The sequence below is a fragment of the Bufo gargarizans genome, chromosome 2, assembly GCF_014858855.1.
Source record: "Bufo gargarizans isolate SCDJY-AF-19 chromosome 2, ASM1485885v1, whole genome shotgun sequence".
In the NCBI taxonomy this organism is placed as follows: Eukaryota; Metazoa; Chordata; class Amphibia; order Anura; family Bufonidae; genus Bufo; species Bufo gargarizans.
Window position 1 is genome coordinate 569414646 of NC_058081.1, and position 14159 is coordinate 569428804.

The 14159-nt window shown below is 42.9% G+C and overlaps 1 protein-coding gene and 1 pseudogene across 9 annotated transcripts in view; one reads left to right on the forward strand and one right to left on the reverse strand.

The window, feature by feature from the left end:
• Positions 1 to 14159, forward strand: part of LOC122926156 — a 354925-nt pseudogene that overhangs the window by 181737 nt on the left and 159029 nt on the right.
• Positions 507 to 14159, reverse strand: part of TNNT1 (troponin T1, slow skeletal type) — a 44141-nt gene continuing 30488 nt past the window's right edge. For all 9 annotated transcript variants that reach the window (XM_044281710.1, XM_044281711.1, XM_044281714.1 and 6 more), the window contains 6 exons: positions 6706 to 6783; positions 4652 to 4765; positions 4380 to 4489; positions 2884 to 2974; positions 2757 to 2797; positions 507 to 802 (listed from right to left, as the gene is read on the reverse strand). In XM_044281710.1, the coding sequence (XP_044137645.1) occupies positions 757 to 802; positions 2757 to 2797; positions 2884 to 2974; positions 4380 to 4489; positions 4652 to 4765; positions 6706 to 6783 (480 nt within the window). In that variant the 3' untranslated portion in view covers positions 507 to 756. The remainder of the gene's footprint in view (positions 803 to 2756; positions 2798 to 2883; positions 2975 to 4379; positions 4490 to 4651; positions 4766 to 6705; positions 6784 to 14159) is intronic.

A 14159-nucleotide genomic window follows, 5' to 3' on the forward strand; every position in this document is an offset into this window, starting at 1 on the left:
CTGCCCAGAAACAATGATTTTAATAAACAACTATTTCACCCAATGAACAACTGTTTGGCTCATTCATCGGGTGATCAGTGGCACATTTACATCGGCAGATTACCGGGAACTAGTATTTATAGTATACTATACTACCATATCCATTTATTATCCACATAAACCTACAATGTATTGCCCACACTCTACTGCCATTTACAGCTAAATGATTTGTCACTCCAATTTCAGGCTCCCCTAGGAAATGGAAACCCTAGGCAATTGCCCGCTTTGCCATCCCCAAACACCATTACTGTGGGCCTTCACCACAAAAACAAAAGTAAATAGAATTTCCACTCCTGTAATGATTCATAACTACCAGACCATTAGATATTCCTGTGAACAATTACTTTTGTGTCGCTGAGTAAGAAGACCACAATGATAATACATTACACTTCAGTTTCTCTGAGGGTTGTGGTAAACCGTAAGTAAGAGATGAATTTCTTAAACGGGCAAAACATAAGAAACAGATGTTTTTGCAGAGTTATTTATTTAGCAAGGAACGTTTCTGTGATTGTTGGGCTTGAACTACATGGAAACCTTAGTTACTGACAATGCATTTAGCTGACATTGTTCTTAACTGTACATTAAAGGACAATTGCAAGCAGCGGTATGTCATTATGGACGGTCATCTGGAACAGACGTAACATGGTGTATAAGATTTCTTCATGAAGGATGGATACAATATTTTCCAGCACTGAGCACAATCACCATAATGGACCTTTACTTCCAACGACCGCCTACACGTCCTTTTCCGGCTCCTTTTTTGCTAAAGGAATGTGCAAGAAATATTAATTATTATCCTGTATTAGATATACATGTGTTATTACAGCTGGATATTAGTCAGTAATGAATACAGCGTACATAAGCCGTATGGAAAGTATGCATTTTTTACATTGATCATTGGGCCCTTGACATGTTCAGTTGTCACAAATCTATCACAGATTTTCAGAGCAGGTTTTGCACCAAAAATATGTGACAGCTTACTATACAATACATCTAAAAGGAATTTTTAAAAACACTGTCCATGCATAGCAGTAAAAATCCAAGCAGAACTCAGATAATGCTGCAGATACTAACTTTCTGCAGCACACGAATGTCTAGCCTTCATCAGAGTTGACCGCTCTTTAGAATAAGTTTCATAGTCCATTTGATTAGATGAGGCCTTTTTTGCCTTCATAGGCCCAATGGTCATTATTACTCATATTATACAAATTTTGGATGTGCCCATGTCTAATTGAATGTGTGTCAAACAGCCGAGGCATAACATGAAACTCCTAGGCACAATGCAAAATGTTGTACAGACCCCCTTCCCAGGTATATGCAGTTTAAAATACTAGAGTCTTATGTGGCAGAGAGACCTTGACCCTCTCAGACACCAGGATCCAGATGTGACTGTTATCTATAAATCCTCTATACCTATGCCCCTGCCAAGATTTCAATTCCCATCACTTAAACTAGAACTAAAAGGGTTTTCTCACTAAGGACATTGATTGTATGTTTAGAGAACGTTCCATCCAATTATTTGGAAACCCAAGTGGACGATCACCAGAACGTGGCAAATTAGGCAAAGTTAAAGTTATCAGGAGCGGTAGAACTTTCTTAGCAACCCCACCACTTCATTCTAGTGATGATGAGGTTGAAACTGGTTTCAGCTCACTGACTTGACATTGATGCCATCTCCTAGTGGTATATCATCAGTGTCTTTTGTGAGATGACTTCTTTTTGGATGGGACAGGAAATAAGCAATGGATGTTGTGTTACATAAAACGTTTCAGAGTTGAGATAGACATCAAGTTCAATCTATGTTCTTGATGTGTTGATCCATCTGTAAGATGCCAGTTGGAAGGATAAAACCAGATCAGGGGCTGGGTCTAAGGACTTGCTGCTTCTTTCTTGATTATTAAAAACTAATGCCAAAGTGTAATAAAGAAAAACATTAGCAGATGTCTGTAATTATTTGGAAGATCTACTTGACGAGAATAATCATGAAAAGAAGGCATGTTCTTTGACCCTGTGTAGTCCCCGGAGTCATAGAGGATGATTCTTACTCATGTTTACAACCTTGCTGAAACTCACAATGTACAGGTAAAGTCAACGTCTTATCAGTGTCTTTGGTTCCTCATTGATAACAGGAAACAGGTTTAGTGTAAACTGCAATAGTTTTGGTCAATAAACCTCACACTTCAGTTATTTGGTCAGTTATTTCCATCAGTTATTGTGAGCCAAAACCAGTAGTGAAGCCTACTCAGAAACAGGGTATAATTGAAAGATTTGGACCTGTTCTATGTTTTTGACTCACACCTGGTGTTGGCTCACAAAAACTGATGGGAATAGTTGATCAAAAAAGGGCAGGTTTGCATTTGCAGGACGTTTTTTTCACGTCATGTATAACGGAACCGCTATTTGTCCCCATAGACATGTATTAGGATGGAGCAAAACGGAATGCTTTTTAAAGGCTTCCGTTTTGCATTCCATCCTAGAATTCCATTATAACTCTGTTATAACAGAACCCTAAAACGGAATTCCATAACGCAAATGCGAACCAGCCCTAACTGAAGCGTGAACTCAGCCTTAACCAATGTCTCAGGTAAAAGAAAAAGGCAACACAGATAACACATGTCCGGATAAGTTCAATAGCAATGTCAGACGGATAATGTCAGGCAAACTTAAGAAAGCTGCAGCAAAACGACTTGAGGGAACAGGTCACTAAAGATACTTACAATTTCTGTGCATGGCTTATACGGTTGTATAGGACGTTGATCTAGAACCAGAAATAGTGAGAGTTGTAGAATGATAATATAGTGTATATGTATGTGATATGCATGTGTCTTCTCATCCATACAGCACCTCATATTTCTGTGTTTTCATCTTCTCCATGAGATCAAACTTTTCCGACTCTAGCTGGTACATCCAGTCTGTAAGCTCTTTTGCTTTCTCCCTGTTACAATAAAGGATACGAAGACTCAATGTTGTTAAGAGTTATTACTGTATAAAAGAAGCATCGTCATTTTCATATGCGTTCACCACAAATTTTGCCATTTTTTAAAGAGATAGTCTTGTGATTTCTTGTAATGTATATCACTAAGATTTACCATAACATTAGGTCCTTTTGGCATTCCTCTGGCACATTGCACTGTGTTGTTTCCTCTGAAGGCACTGGCTAGAAGCATCGCTATCACATTACTTTCCTTTTAAATGTCTGCTACTCCAGTGCTGCCGTTCCAGTCTCTGCTGAGGATGAAGAAGTGCATAAACGGTTCATGACCGCTGAGGCTAGTACTTGGCTGCTGCGGTCACAAGAACAGTGAATGGACATGATGATTGTAGGCCCAGCGGAGACCTGAGAGACAGGAACTGGTGCTGCAGCGCTGGACTATTTTCTTTATATTATAACCTTAACCTGCTCTTTGCCAATTCTATAAAAATCTTGGAAAGCCCCTTTAACTAGCATTGCAGTCCTTTCATTTGAAGAGGTTCAGACCGACATCAATCAGTAAGTAATGGCATATTTATTGTACTTATATGGCACTAGTTCCAAATGGAGTTCACAGTCTAACTTCCCTATCATTATGTCTTTGGAGCACGGGAGGAAACCTTTGCAAACACAGGGAGAACATACAAACTCCAGGCAGATGTTGTCCTTGAAGCTAAGACCCCAGTGCTACAAAGCACCAGTGCTAACCACTGAGCCACCGTGCTCATTCCCTAACGATATGCTATCACTATTGCAGTGACTGCCAAGGATGTAATTGGAAAATGTTGAGTCTTGGCTGAAAGATGCTGTATTAAGTTGACTCCCATCAATATGGTGATGATGCCCTACAGACCTAATGTATGCCACTTTTTTTTGGACACCATATTGCTATGTGTCGGCATGATTCTGTCACTTTATGGTGGTATTGTTTAGTGCAAAGTATGGTGCTTGTCTTTGGTCACTGTGTAGAAGGCCAGCATCAGCAACAGGCCAAAATAAACAGACGCTAGGGCCATTTGAACTTGGTGGGTTATGGCAAACTGAGTACAGTTAAATATGGAGTAGGGGGCCAACTGTGACTCAAGGGCCCAAATACAGTTAAATATGGAGTAGGGGGCCAACTGTGACTCAAGGGCCCAAATACATGTGGAGCCATTCCTGACTGTATGACACTGAAAATTGTGCTCCAGAGTTCATTAACTGATAGGACAAGGAAAGGTACCTTGCTTTGGCTGCTTATCTGTGACTGAAGTGCTTCCATGGGCAAGGAATACTCATATAAGTTACTTCTTACTGTTTTTTGCCTGCCTGCAATTATGGTATGTGAGGGATGTTTTACACATGTCCTGCTTCAATGTGTTCAACGTACTTTAGCTGGTTTTCATTCATGTTATCAGTGGCTATGGGTTTGTGCCGCTCCGCTAGAATCTTTCTCTTCATTTCACGCCCAGTCTGTCTCTTCCCTCTCTTCTGCTCTGCCTAAGAAGGAAATAAAAGGAGGTTCACCACAACAGCTACAAACAGATAGAATTATCATGTAGACAATATGTATATAAATGCTCTGTCTAGGGGACACATTATGGTTAGCTATGGTTTAGTACCCTTATTAGTGAAACTATGTTGCCCATAATGATGACTTACCTTCATGAGATAACCTCCATACTGGGCTCCCATGTTGGACAGAACTTTTTTCTTCTTGGCATCATCATCAGCACGTTTTTTAGCCTCTTCTTCTTCCTTTCTCATTTTTTCTTCCTATAAAATATCAAGTGTGAGGATAATGTTTGTGCATCATTCTGCAACTGAAATGAAAGAGAAACTGTCTCAAAGTCAAAAGTTTTTACCCTACTGACCTCTGTAATGCCAGCATAGGCTTTTCCCAGTACAGAAAGTGGCACCAAACTTCTAAGCATTAAAAGTGATAAATATGGCCTCAACAGGATCAGCCATCGGTGCCAGGGCCAACTACATTTGGGCCATTGAATGGCAGTGGCACAATTGGTTCCCTGTCTGCCAAGCCATCAGCTCAAGAAGATCATATTTACCCAGATTGCTTTGTGCTTTACCAATGAGGTAGTGGGCCCTACAGTCTGGCCAGGTTTGCCTGCTGCTGGTCCTCAACCACGGAAGCACATACTTTATTATTACATTTATATTTTCCCATTAGACAGATCCTCTGCAAGAATAAAATGTGATCCACGAGCATGTCGAACTTGTGTGATTTTGGCATTTGTTTGTCAGATGTCATGTCATGCAGTGTAGTTGGAATTTGACCAATTTAACATTGAAAATCTTACATCTACAGTCAGACTGCTGAAGGCTTACTAAATGACTGCTTTTTCAGGTCACTTCTGCTATCTTTTTTTTTTTTTGTAACCAAAAAAAGGAACAGAGCCCATGAGAAAACTGAACAGACCTCAAATATGATAACTGCCTTTTCCTACAGAGACCTATTCCTGATGACTTCTGGTGTGCAGCACTCTTTATAAGAAGACATGATACTAGTTGTACAGTAGACCTCTGACACAATTCAGTTCACATGACTGTATATTAGTGTTTACTACTAGCGGAGGGTAATTGCTGTGTGCCACCCAAAGACTTGGCACCTTTGGTAGTTTTGGGGGTCTTTGCACATCTTAATCATGGGGTGAAATGTTATTTTTGCTGAAATATAGAAATATTGTTTAGCCAAAAACACATTTTAGTCTTACTTGAAGGGGTTCTCCCACTTGAACTGAGGGGCTTTTAAAAATGTAGTAGTTTTTTTTCTGTTTCTTAAAGTTTCCTGCCTGTCAACATTTTTCAGGTTGGGACAAACCCTTTAAAGTTCTTTGGTCACTCCTTACTGGTTAGAGGGGTCTTTTACAATAAGCTAGTTACAATGTACAAGATATCTTTCTGATGATCCTTTACTACCTAGCCCTTAAGTAATGACAAGAGATGCTGGGGGTTCTTTACTGTAAGAGCAGTCAGACTATGGAACTCTCTGCCACAGGAGGTTGTGATGGTGGATTGTACAAATTCAATAGGGACCTGGATGCCTTTCTGGAAATTAATAATGCCACATGTTTTATATTTCTGTAGAAGGGACATTAATCCAGGCATGTATTATGATTTACATAGTTGGATTTGGGAAGGAATCTGCATCTGCTTAATGTGGGTTTTTGCCTACCTTTAGATTATAGGTTGAAGTTGATGGACTTATTTCTTTGGTGAACCTTATGTAACTATGTAATTATGAAGCCAATGACTACCCTACCCAAAGGACGGGAATCCTGAACAGAGAATTTCCCTCTACACATCCAGAATTATTTACTAGGGTAGGTCAAAATGGGTTTACTAAACTAGACAGCCCCTCTCAGGATGCTAATGCAAGAATGATTGACCCAGCTTCTTTATAGTAAGCAGTACTATATTCACGTCAGCAGCCGCTAGGGTGGAAGGAACTGTGAAGATGTTTTACCAAAAGTAGACCCCAGCATTGGATGAAATTGCAACACAAAATGTCAACCATTAAAACGCTAATAATAGAAATAATACAATGGTCCTCATGTGTAAACCTAGTAGATTGAAAATAGACCATGACAAGATCACTTTTTAGTTTCTATCCCCTGCTGGATCTCTTTGCTATCAGCAATCATTTCCACAAATCTTTTTATTAAGGCCAATCATTGCCTAAACTATGATTAATTTACCGCCATTCTGGCTTGTCTCTCTCGTTCCTTCTCGGTTCTGAAGCGCTGTTGCTCTGCCCGTTCAGATCTACGATTTTCCTGGAGAAACAAAATAATTAGCTTGAGATTATATCTTGTCCTTTACAAAAAATAAAGGTGGCCAGACACTTTAGTCAGCCCAATGCTCGCTCCTCCGACAGCTGTTCCTCCTGACCCCTTCCATACACATGCACACTAGTCTTGGTTGAGCCCTTATGTGTTCTCAATGGGGAGAGGGGGATATGGAGCTGCCAGAACCCTCTGTCAGCAGCTTATCTCTCCTGATAACATCTGCTGTCCAGGAAGAGTGGGGACAATCACATACATATCAGATGGTCGGCTGACATTCACCCAATGTGCATTGTAAGCTACCAAAGTCTCATGCACACAATGGAGGTTAACATTATCCTATGGAAGTTCCCATAGTTCAGTGTGCCTCCATTTGTCTGTACAGAGGTTTTTTTGTATGCTCTCCAAGTGCCTTCATATGACCAAAACCATTTCATCCTCCGTGTTATATGGGTGCAAATGGATACTGAAAATGGTATCCATCTATATGGGAGCATGCGAAAACCTCTATATTAGTAGTGATTTGTTTCACATAAAGAATGGCGTGATTTGTACCGTACTTCTTTACAGATAGGGAGGTAACGTGAATCTCCTGGGCCTAAATGCAAAACCTATAACACCTGCTATATACTGCTTATAATTCTGGTGTCTTCTTGTGGCAAAGGGGCCTTTGGAATCAGGACCTCGATGTGACTGTTACTTCTGCATTAGGTGTCTTCTTAAGGCCTCATGCACACAGCCGTTGTTTTGGTCCGCATCCAAGCTGCAGTTTTGACGGCTCGGATGCGGACCCATTCACATCAATGGGGCCGCAAAAGATGCGGACAGCACTCCGTGTGCTGTCCGCATCCGTTGCTCCATTCTATGGTCCGCAAAAAAAATATAACCTGTCCTATTCTTGTCCGCGTTTTGCGGACAAGAATAGGCAGTTATATTATTGGCTGTCCGTGCCGTTCCACAAATTGCCATCCGTGTTTTGCGGATCCGCGGTTTGCGGACCGCAAAACACACAACGGTCGTGTGCATGAGGCCTAAAGGTGATAATCCCATGAATTTGTTTTTTGGGGGGACTACAATACTGATGACCTATCCTTGAATTGAAAGTTTTTTTGGGGGGAACTACAATATTGATGACCTATCCTGAGGATACCTGCTAAGTTGTGGAGGAGAGTCCAGAGACCAAGGATCATTCCCCAGACAAGGAATTAGGCTCCATTCACACATCCACAATTCCGTTCCGCATATTGCGGAACAGAATTGCGGACCCATTCATTTCTATGGGGCCACACGATGTGCGGCCCGGATCCGGAATTGTGGACCCGCACTTCCGGGTCCACAATTCCGATCCCCCCAAAAATAGAACATGTCCTATTCTTGTCCGCAATAGCGGGCAAGAATAGGCATATTCTTTTAGTGCGGAACACACTGTGCCGGCTTCCGTGTTTTGCGGATCGGCAAAACACACACGGATGTGTGAATGAACCCTTAGCCTGTGCATTCTTCTGCGGACCCATTCATTTCTATGGGGCCACACGATGTGCGGCCCAGATCCGGAATTGCGGATCTGCACTTCCGGGTTCACAATTCCGATCCCCCAAAAAATAGAACATATCCTATTCTTGTCTTGTTTTTTTGTTAACACTTCTGTAAGGTGGGCACTAAGGGGGCAGCACTACTGAAAGGGAACATAACTACTGTGCTGGGGCATTGAGGGAACAAAACTAATGTTTGGGGACACTAATGGAGCATTACTACCGTGTAGGGTCACTGAGGAGGACATAACTACTGTGTGAGGGCACTGTGGGGCATAACTACTGTGTGAAGGAATTAAGGGGACAATAATACTTCATTTGAAATTCCGTATTCATCGCAATGTAATACTTCTCAATGGATAACCCCTTTAAAGAGTACCTATGTGTATGGTGCTATTTATATATATCCTCATGTACACGATGCCTGAGAATGATTTTACTTTCTAGAAAAAATCTGGGTGTTAAGGGATGACATTTCAGTAAAATTGGTGCGGTCACCTTGTCTGAAATGAATCTAAATATAGAAGAAATCATTTGTATGCCATTAATCACAACAAATGGCTTGTTTGAAGCCAGTTTATTGTAAATCAATGACAAGAATTATAACCTCTCCCATTGTAATTTGCCATTGTATTGTGTATAATGGTCTACAGCACGTACGCCCAAACCTGATCTGCCAATTACTGCATTAATACTCTCATAGGGTGGGGGTAATGCATATGGTATTATCTGGCTTGTGAATACATGCACTAATATGGAATATGGAATGTATTAGCATGGCAGACACTAAGATCTTTATGACCTTACATTAACTTTTCCATAGCTAAGGGTACTTTCACACTTGCGGCAGAGGATTCCGGCAGGCAGTTCCGTTGCCGGAACTGCCTGCCGGATTCGGAAATCCGTACGCAAACTGATGGCATTTGTCAGATGGATCCGAATGCAGACAAATACCGGATCCGTCTCTCCGGTGTCATCTGGAAAAATGGATCCGGTATAATTTTTTTTTGCATTTTAAAAGGGCTGCGCGTTTTGGCGGAAAACTAAATGCTGGATCCGGCACTAATACACTTCAATGTAAATTAATGCCAGATCCGGCATTGCGGCAAGTGTTCAGTATTTTTGTCTGGAGTTGTCTGGAGAGAAAACTGCAGCATGCTGCGGTATTTTCTCTGTCCAAAAAACGTAAGAGGGACTGAACTGAAGACATCCTGATGCATACTGAACGGAATCCATTAGGATAAAACTGATCAGTTTTTCCCGGTATTGAGCTCCTGTGACGGAACTCAATACCGGAAAACAAAAACGCTAGTGTGAAAGTACCCTAAGAGTAGCTGACATCTAGATAAGCAAGCCCTGTCGCGCTACATAGACTTTACAAGGAGTTACATTAAGAGTGGTTTCACGCATAGAAAAAAAAATTATCATGAGGGGAATATATCAAGCTAGTTTTGCTTGAGTCTGTGTTGGTGTAATTTGTGCTAAACTTCTCAAATGTCACATGATGCTTGTTAAATTTGTCGCTTAGCGGGTGACACTAGGGAGGCTTGTCTCCGTCCCCGCCTGCCATTGGCTGCCAACCCCCCCCCCCCCCCCCCGACACCGGATATTTTCATCCACGCATGGGGAGAAGTGGGGACCAGGAGGGGATCGGGGAGCCAGGTAGGTATATTTAATGTGAGGGGCCCGGGAATATGGGGGATATTTTTTTGTCTCGTATAATCCCTTCAATTTTTGTACCGCTCTAGTTTCGTTGGTGGGGGGGGGGGATATCTGCCTTAAATGTAACTTATTATGAACCTTTTTAAGTACAGTTTACATTAGAAAGTACAACTTGTCCCACACAAAACTTGCCCTCATTATGGCTATATGAATGGAAAGATAAGAAGGTTATTGCTCCAGGAAGGCAGGGAGTAAAAAAAACAAAAAATGGAAAGTTGCTACCTCAGGAAGGGATTAAAGGATTTTTGGTGATGTTATTTTAAATTTCCCATGTCACTATCTATATTTAAAAAAAAGTTTAAAATCCTGCACTTTCCGTATGGCCACTAAGGCTACTTTCACACTTGCGCTTGATCGGATCCGTTCTGAACGGATCCGATCATAATAATGCAGACGGAGGCTCCGTTCAGTACGGATCCGTCTGCATTATATTGGCATATAAAAGCTAAGTGTGAAAATAGCCTCAGACGGATCCTCCAGACTTTCAATGTAAAGTCAATGGGGGACGGATCCGCTTGAAGATTGAGCCATATTGTGGCATCTTCAAACGGATCCGTCCCCATTGACTTACATTGTAAGTCTGGACGGATCTGCACGCCTCCGCACGGCCAGGCGGACACCCGAACGCTGCAAGCAGCGTTCAGGTGTCCGCCTGCTGAGCGGAGCGGAGGCTGAACGCCGCCAGACTGATGCAGTCTGAGCGGGTCCGCATCCATTCAGACTGCATCAGGGCTGGACGGAAGCGTTCGGGTCCGCTCGTGAGCCCCTTCAAACGGAGCTCACGAGCGGACAGCCGAACGCTAGTGTGAAACTAGCCTTAGCCTAATAATAGGTGCCACTTCTTGGTCTGTACAGATCACTTTTCAGCAGTCTTCTGTTTATTATCACAAGCAGGATTATAAAGACAGATAACAATATATAGATACCACAGGATCCGCCGTTCATAATAAGTGGTTGTCACGTCTTATCTATCCTTCCCTATAAAATGACCTTTACACAGGCCACAAGGCATGTCTAGAAAACTCTCCTATAGAAGTGTTTGTGAAGGTTCTCGTTCATCCAAGGTCAGTAGTCAGAGCGACTGGACAAGTTTTATTTTCTCTAATTGAGAAAAACAGTCAGATGACTAGCGAAATGTCTTCAAGAGAAAATACAAGTCCAGTTCCTCTGACTTAGGCTACATGCACACGACCGTATGTGTTTTGCGGTCCGCAAAAAAAAACTGATGACATCCGTATGCCATCCGTTTTTTTTGCAGATTTATTGTAACAATGCCTAAAACAGACAAGAATAGGACATGTTCTATTTATTTATTTTTGCGGGTCTACAGAACGGGCACACGGATGTGGATAGCATACGGTGTGCTGTCCGCATTTTTTGTGGACCCATTGAAATGAATGTGTCCGCATCCTATCCGCAAAAAAAAAAACGGAACGGACACGGAAACAACATACGTTCGTGTGCATGAGGCCTTATTATTACTTATCTCCCATAGAAGTCAATAAGCTGCCTCTCCAGACTATTGTGTCTATGACCCACAAAGCATATCTCTAAGGCTGAGTTCACACAGGCGAGATTTCCGCGCGGGTGCAATGCCGGAGGTGAACGCATTGCACCCGCACTGAATCCGGACCCATTCATTTCTATGGGGCTGTGCACATGAGCTGTGATTTTCACGCATCACTTATGCGTTGCGTGCAGGCCCCATAGAAATGAATGGGGTTGCGTGAAAATCGCAAGCATCCGCAAGCAAGTGCGAATGCTATAAGGATTTTCACTCACGGTTGCTAGGTGACGATCGGGATGGGGACCCGATAATTATTATTTTCCCTTATAACATTATATATACGCTCATCACATGGTCCGTCACATGACCCATCACCATGGTGAGTGGTCATGTGACGGACCATGTGATGCGCGTAGTGACGTAATCAAAGGTCATATTCTTCACAGAACAAGACAGAAGAGATGCCGGCTGTGCGAACAAAAGTGGATTAAGGGGAGTTAAAATATTTTTTCTTTTTTTAACCCGCTCCAGCCCTATTGTATTATTATACATGTTATAAGGAAAATTAATACAATATACACTACAACTAACCCAAACCTGAACTTCTGTGAAGAAGTTCGGGTCTGGGTACCACAGTCGGTTTTTTATCACGCGCGATAAAAACTAAACATCGGAACGCAATCGCAGTCAAAACTGACTGCAATTGCGTACCTACTCGCACAGGTTTGCAATACACCGGGAAGCATCCGGACCTAATCCGGACACACTCGTGTGAACTCAGCCTAAATGGTGTTAGGAACAGCTCAAGCAAGATGGCACCCCTCATAATCATGTTCAGGAAATAGAATACAAATCTGTAATCAGAAAATAAAAAGGATATGTGTTGCCATCTGGTTTTAACTGACAGAAAAATATAGGTGACACTCTCCCTTTACATAGTGTCATGGTGCGTTTCACTGTGACAGTTTTACCGTGTAGGCTGGCTGCATGCCCTCTCCTGTACTGACTGCAGGCTGACTCCTGTGTATGCTGGTTGCTTGGGGCTGTGTGCTGGCTGAAGTGTTGTGTGCGAACTATGCCTATGAATGTGTGTCTGCATCTCTTGTCACAGTTGCAGTGCTGGCTGGCTGCATGAGCTTTGTGTACTGGCTGTGGGTGTTCCCATGTATGCTGGTTCTGCGATGCGTGCTGGCTGCGGCCTTGTCTGTAAACATGGTCTAAGTATGGATGCATTTCTGTTTGTATAATCAGTGTGATTCTGTCACTCCTAGTAGTTGTGTAGGCTGGCTGCCTGTAACCTCATACTGGCTACAGTCATCTTGTGTATGCTGGTTGTCGTTTGGGGCGTGCTGGCTGCAGCATTCTGTGTCTGGTGTGAACTGTCACTTGTGATTGTATGTTCTGTGGTTCTGGGTATTCCTGGTTCTGGTGGCGTTAACAATCCCTGATCTGTTCCTGGGTGTGTCTTATCAGGTGCCCTCCTTATGCAGCTATTTCTACCTTGTGAGCTGTGGGGCTTCGGGTCAGTCTGTCTTTTGCCTTGCTGGGTGTAGCCCCTTGCTGCTGACCCATGGGGTTTTGCCATCTGCCTTTCTGTGTGGTGTTGCCTGATAAGCATTTATGTTGTTATATCCTTCTTCATGCCTTGTCTGATCTTCTGTACCTCTTGTAACATCGGTTGCTGTGCACCTCTGTTCTCCCGCTTACCACCGCGGTCCTGGGCGTCGTGTTCAGTAGTGATCTGCTGCCTGTGCTTCCCCATTTAACCGATGCAGTCCTGGGCTCTGTCCGTGTAGGTACTGTTGTTCTGGGATCCGCTCCACTGTTTCCTTTCAGCCCTGGCCACAGCATGCTTGCTACTTTTTCCCTGCAGCACTTCCTTAAGGACCCAAGCACATCACTTCCTGTGCTTTATGAGATCATGTGACTTCGCTGAACAATCCTAACCCTCCTGCATGTATTGTATATAAATGGCTCAGCCCTCTTTCCAGATACCTGAGTGTCAAGGTCTTTGTGTCCTGCAAAGGTTGCTGATTTATCTGCTTGTGTTTCTGTGTACCTGATCCATGCTTGTGTTTCTGGACTCCGCTACCTGTTTGATCCCTGCCTGCTTTCCTTGTTTCTCCTGTTGCTGACCTATTGTTTGTTTGACTTAGCCTCTGCCTCATCCTTTGGTCCTGCACTGTTGCTCCTGGTTATGACTCGGCCTGCTTACTACGTCTGTACCTCTGGTACCTTGCTCAGGTACCGCCTGCTCCGCTTTCACCAGCTGCCTCGTGTGCCAATCCTCCTCAAGAGGTAGCTACTGTCACAGTCCCTCCCATGACAGAGGTGAGAAGATCTGAGAGACTGGCGGCACGTGAGGGGATCTGAGAGTCTCTCTGTTTTATCCTTGCAATGTTGTTGTTTTGTAATTAACACATCTCTTGTCAGGTGCAGCTTGTGGTCATTACTGAGGCTCTATTTAGTTCTGACTCAGACTGCTTACCATGCGGTTGATATTTCTTGCTGGAGTTGGTTGAGCTGGTGTGTTGTTCCTTTGGATCTCCTGCTCCTCCATTCTTCTTTAAGCTACAGTAAGTGCATTTTGTTTTGTATTTTGTTGT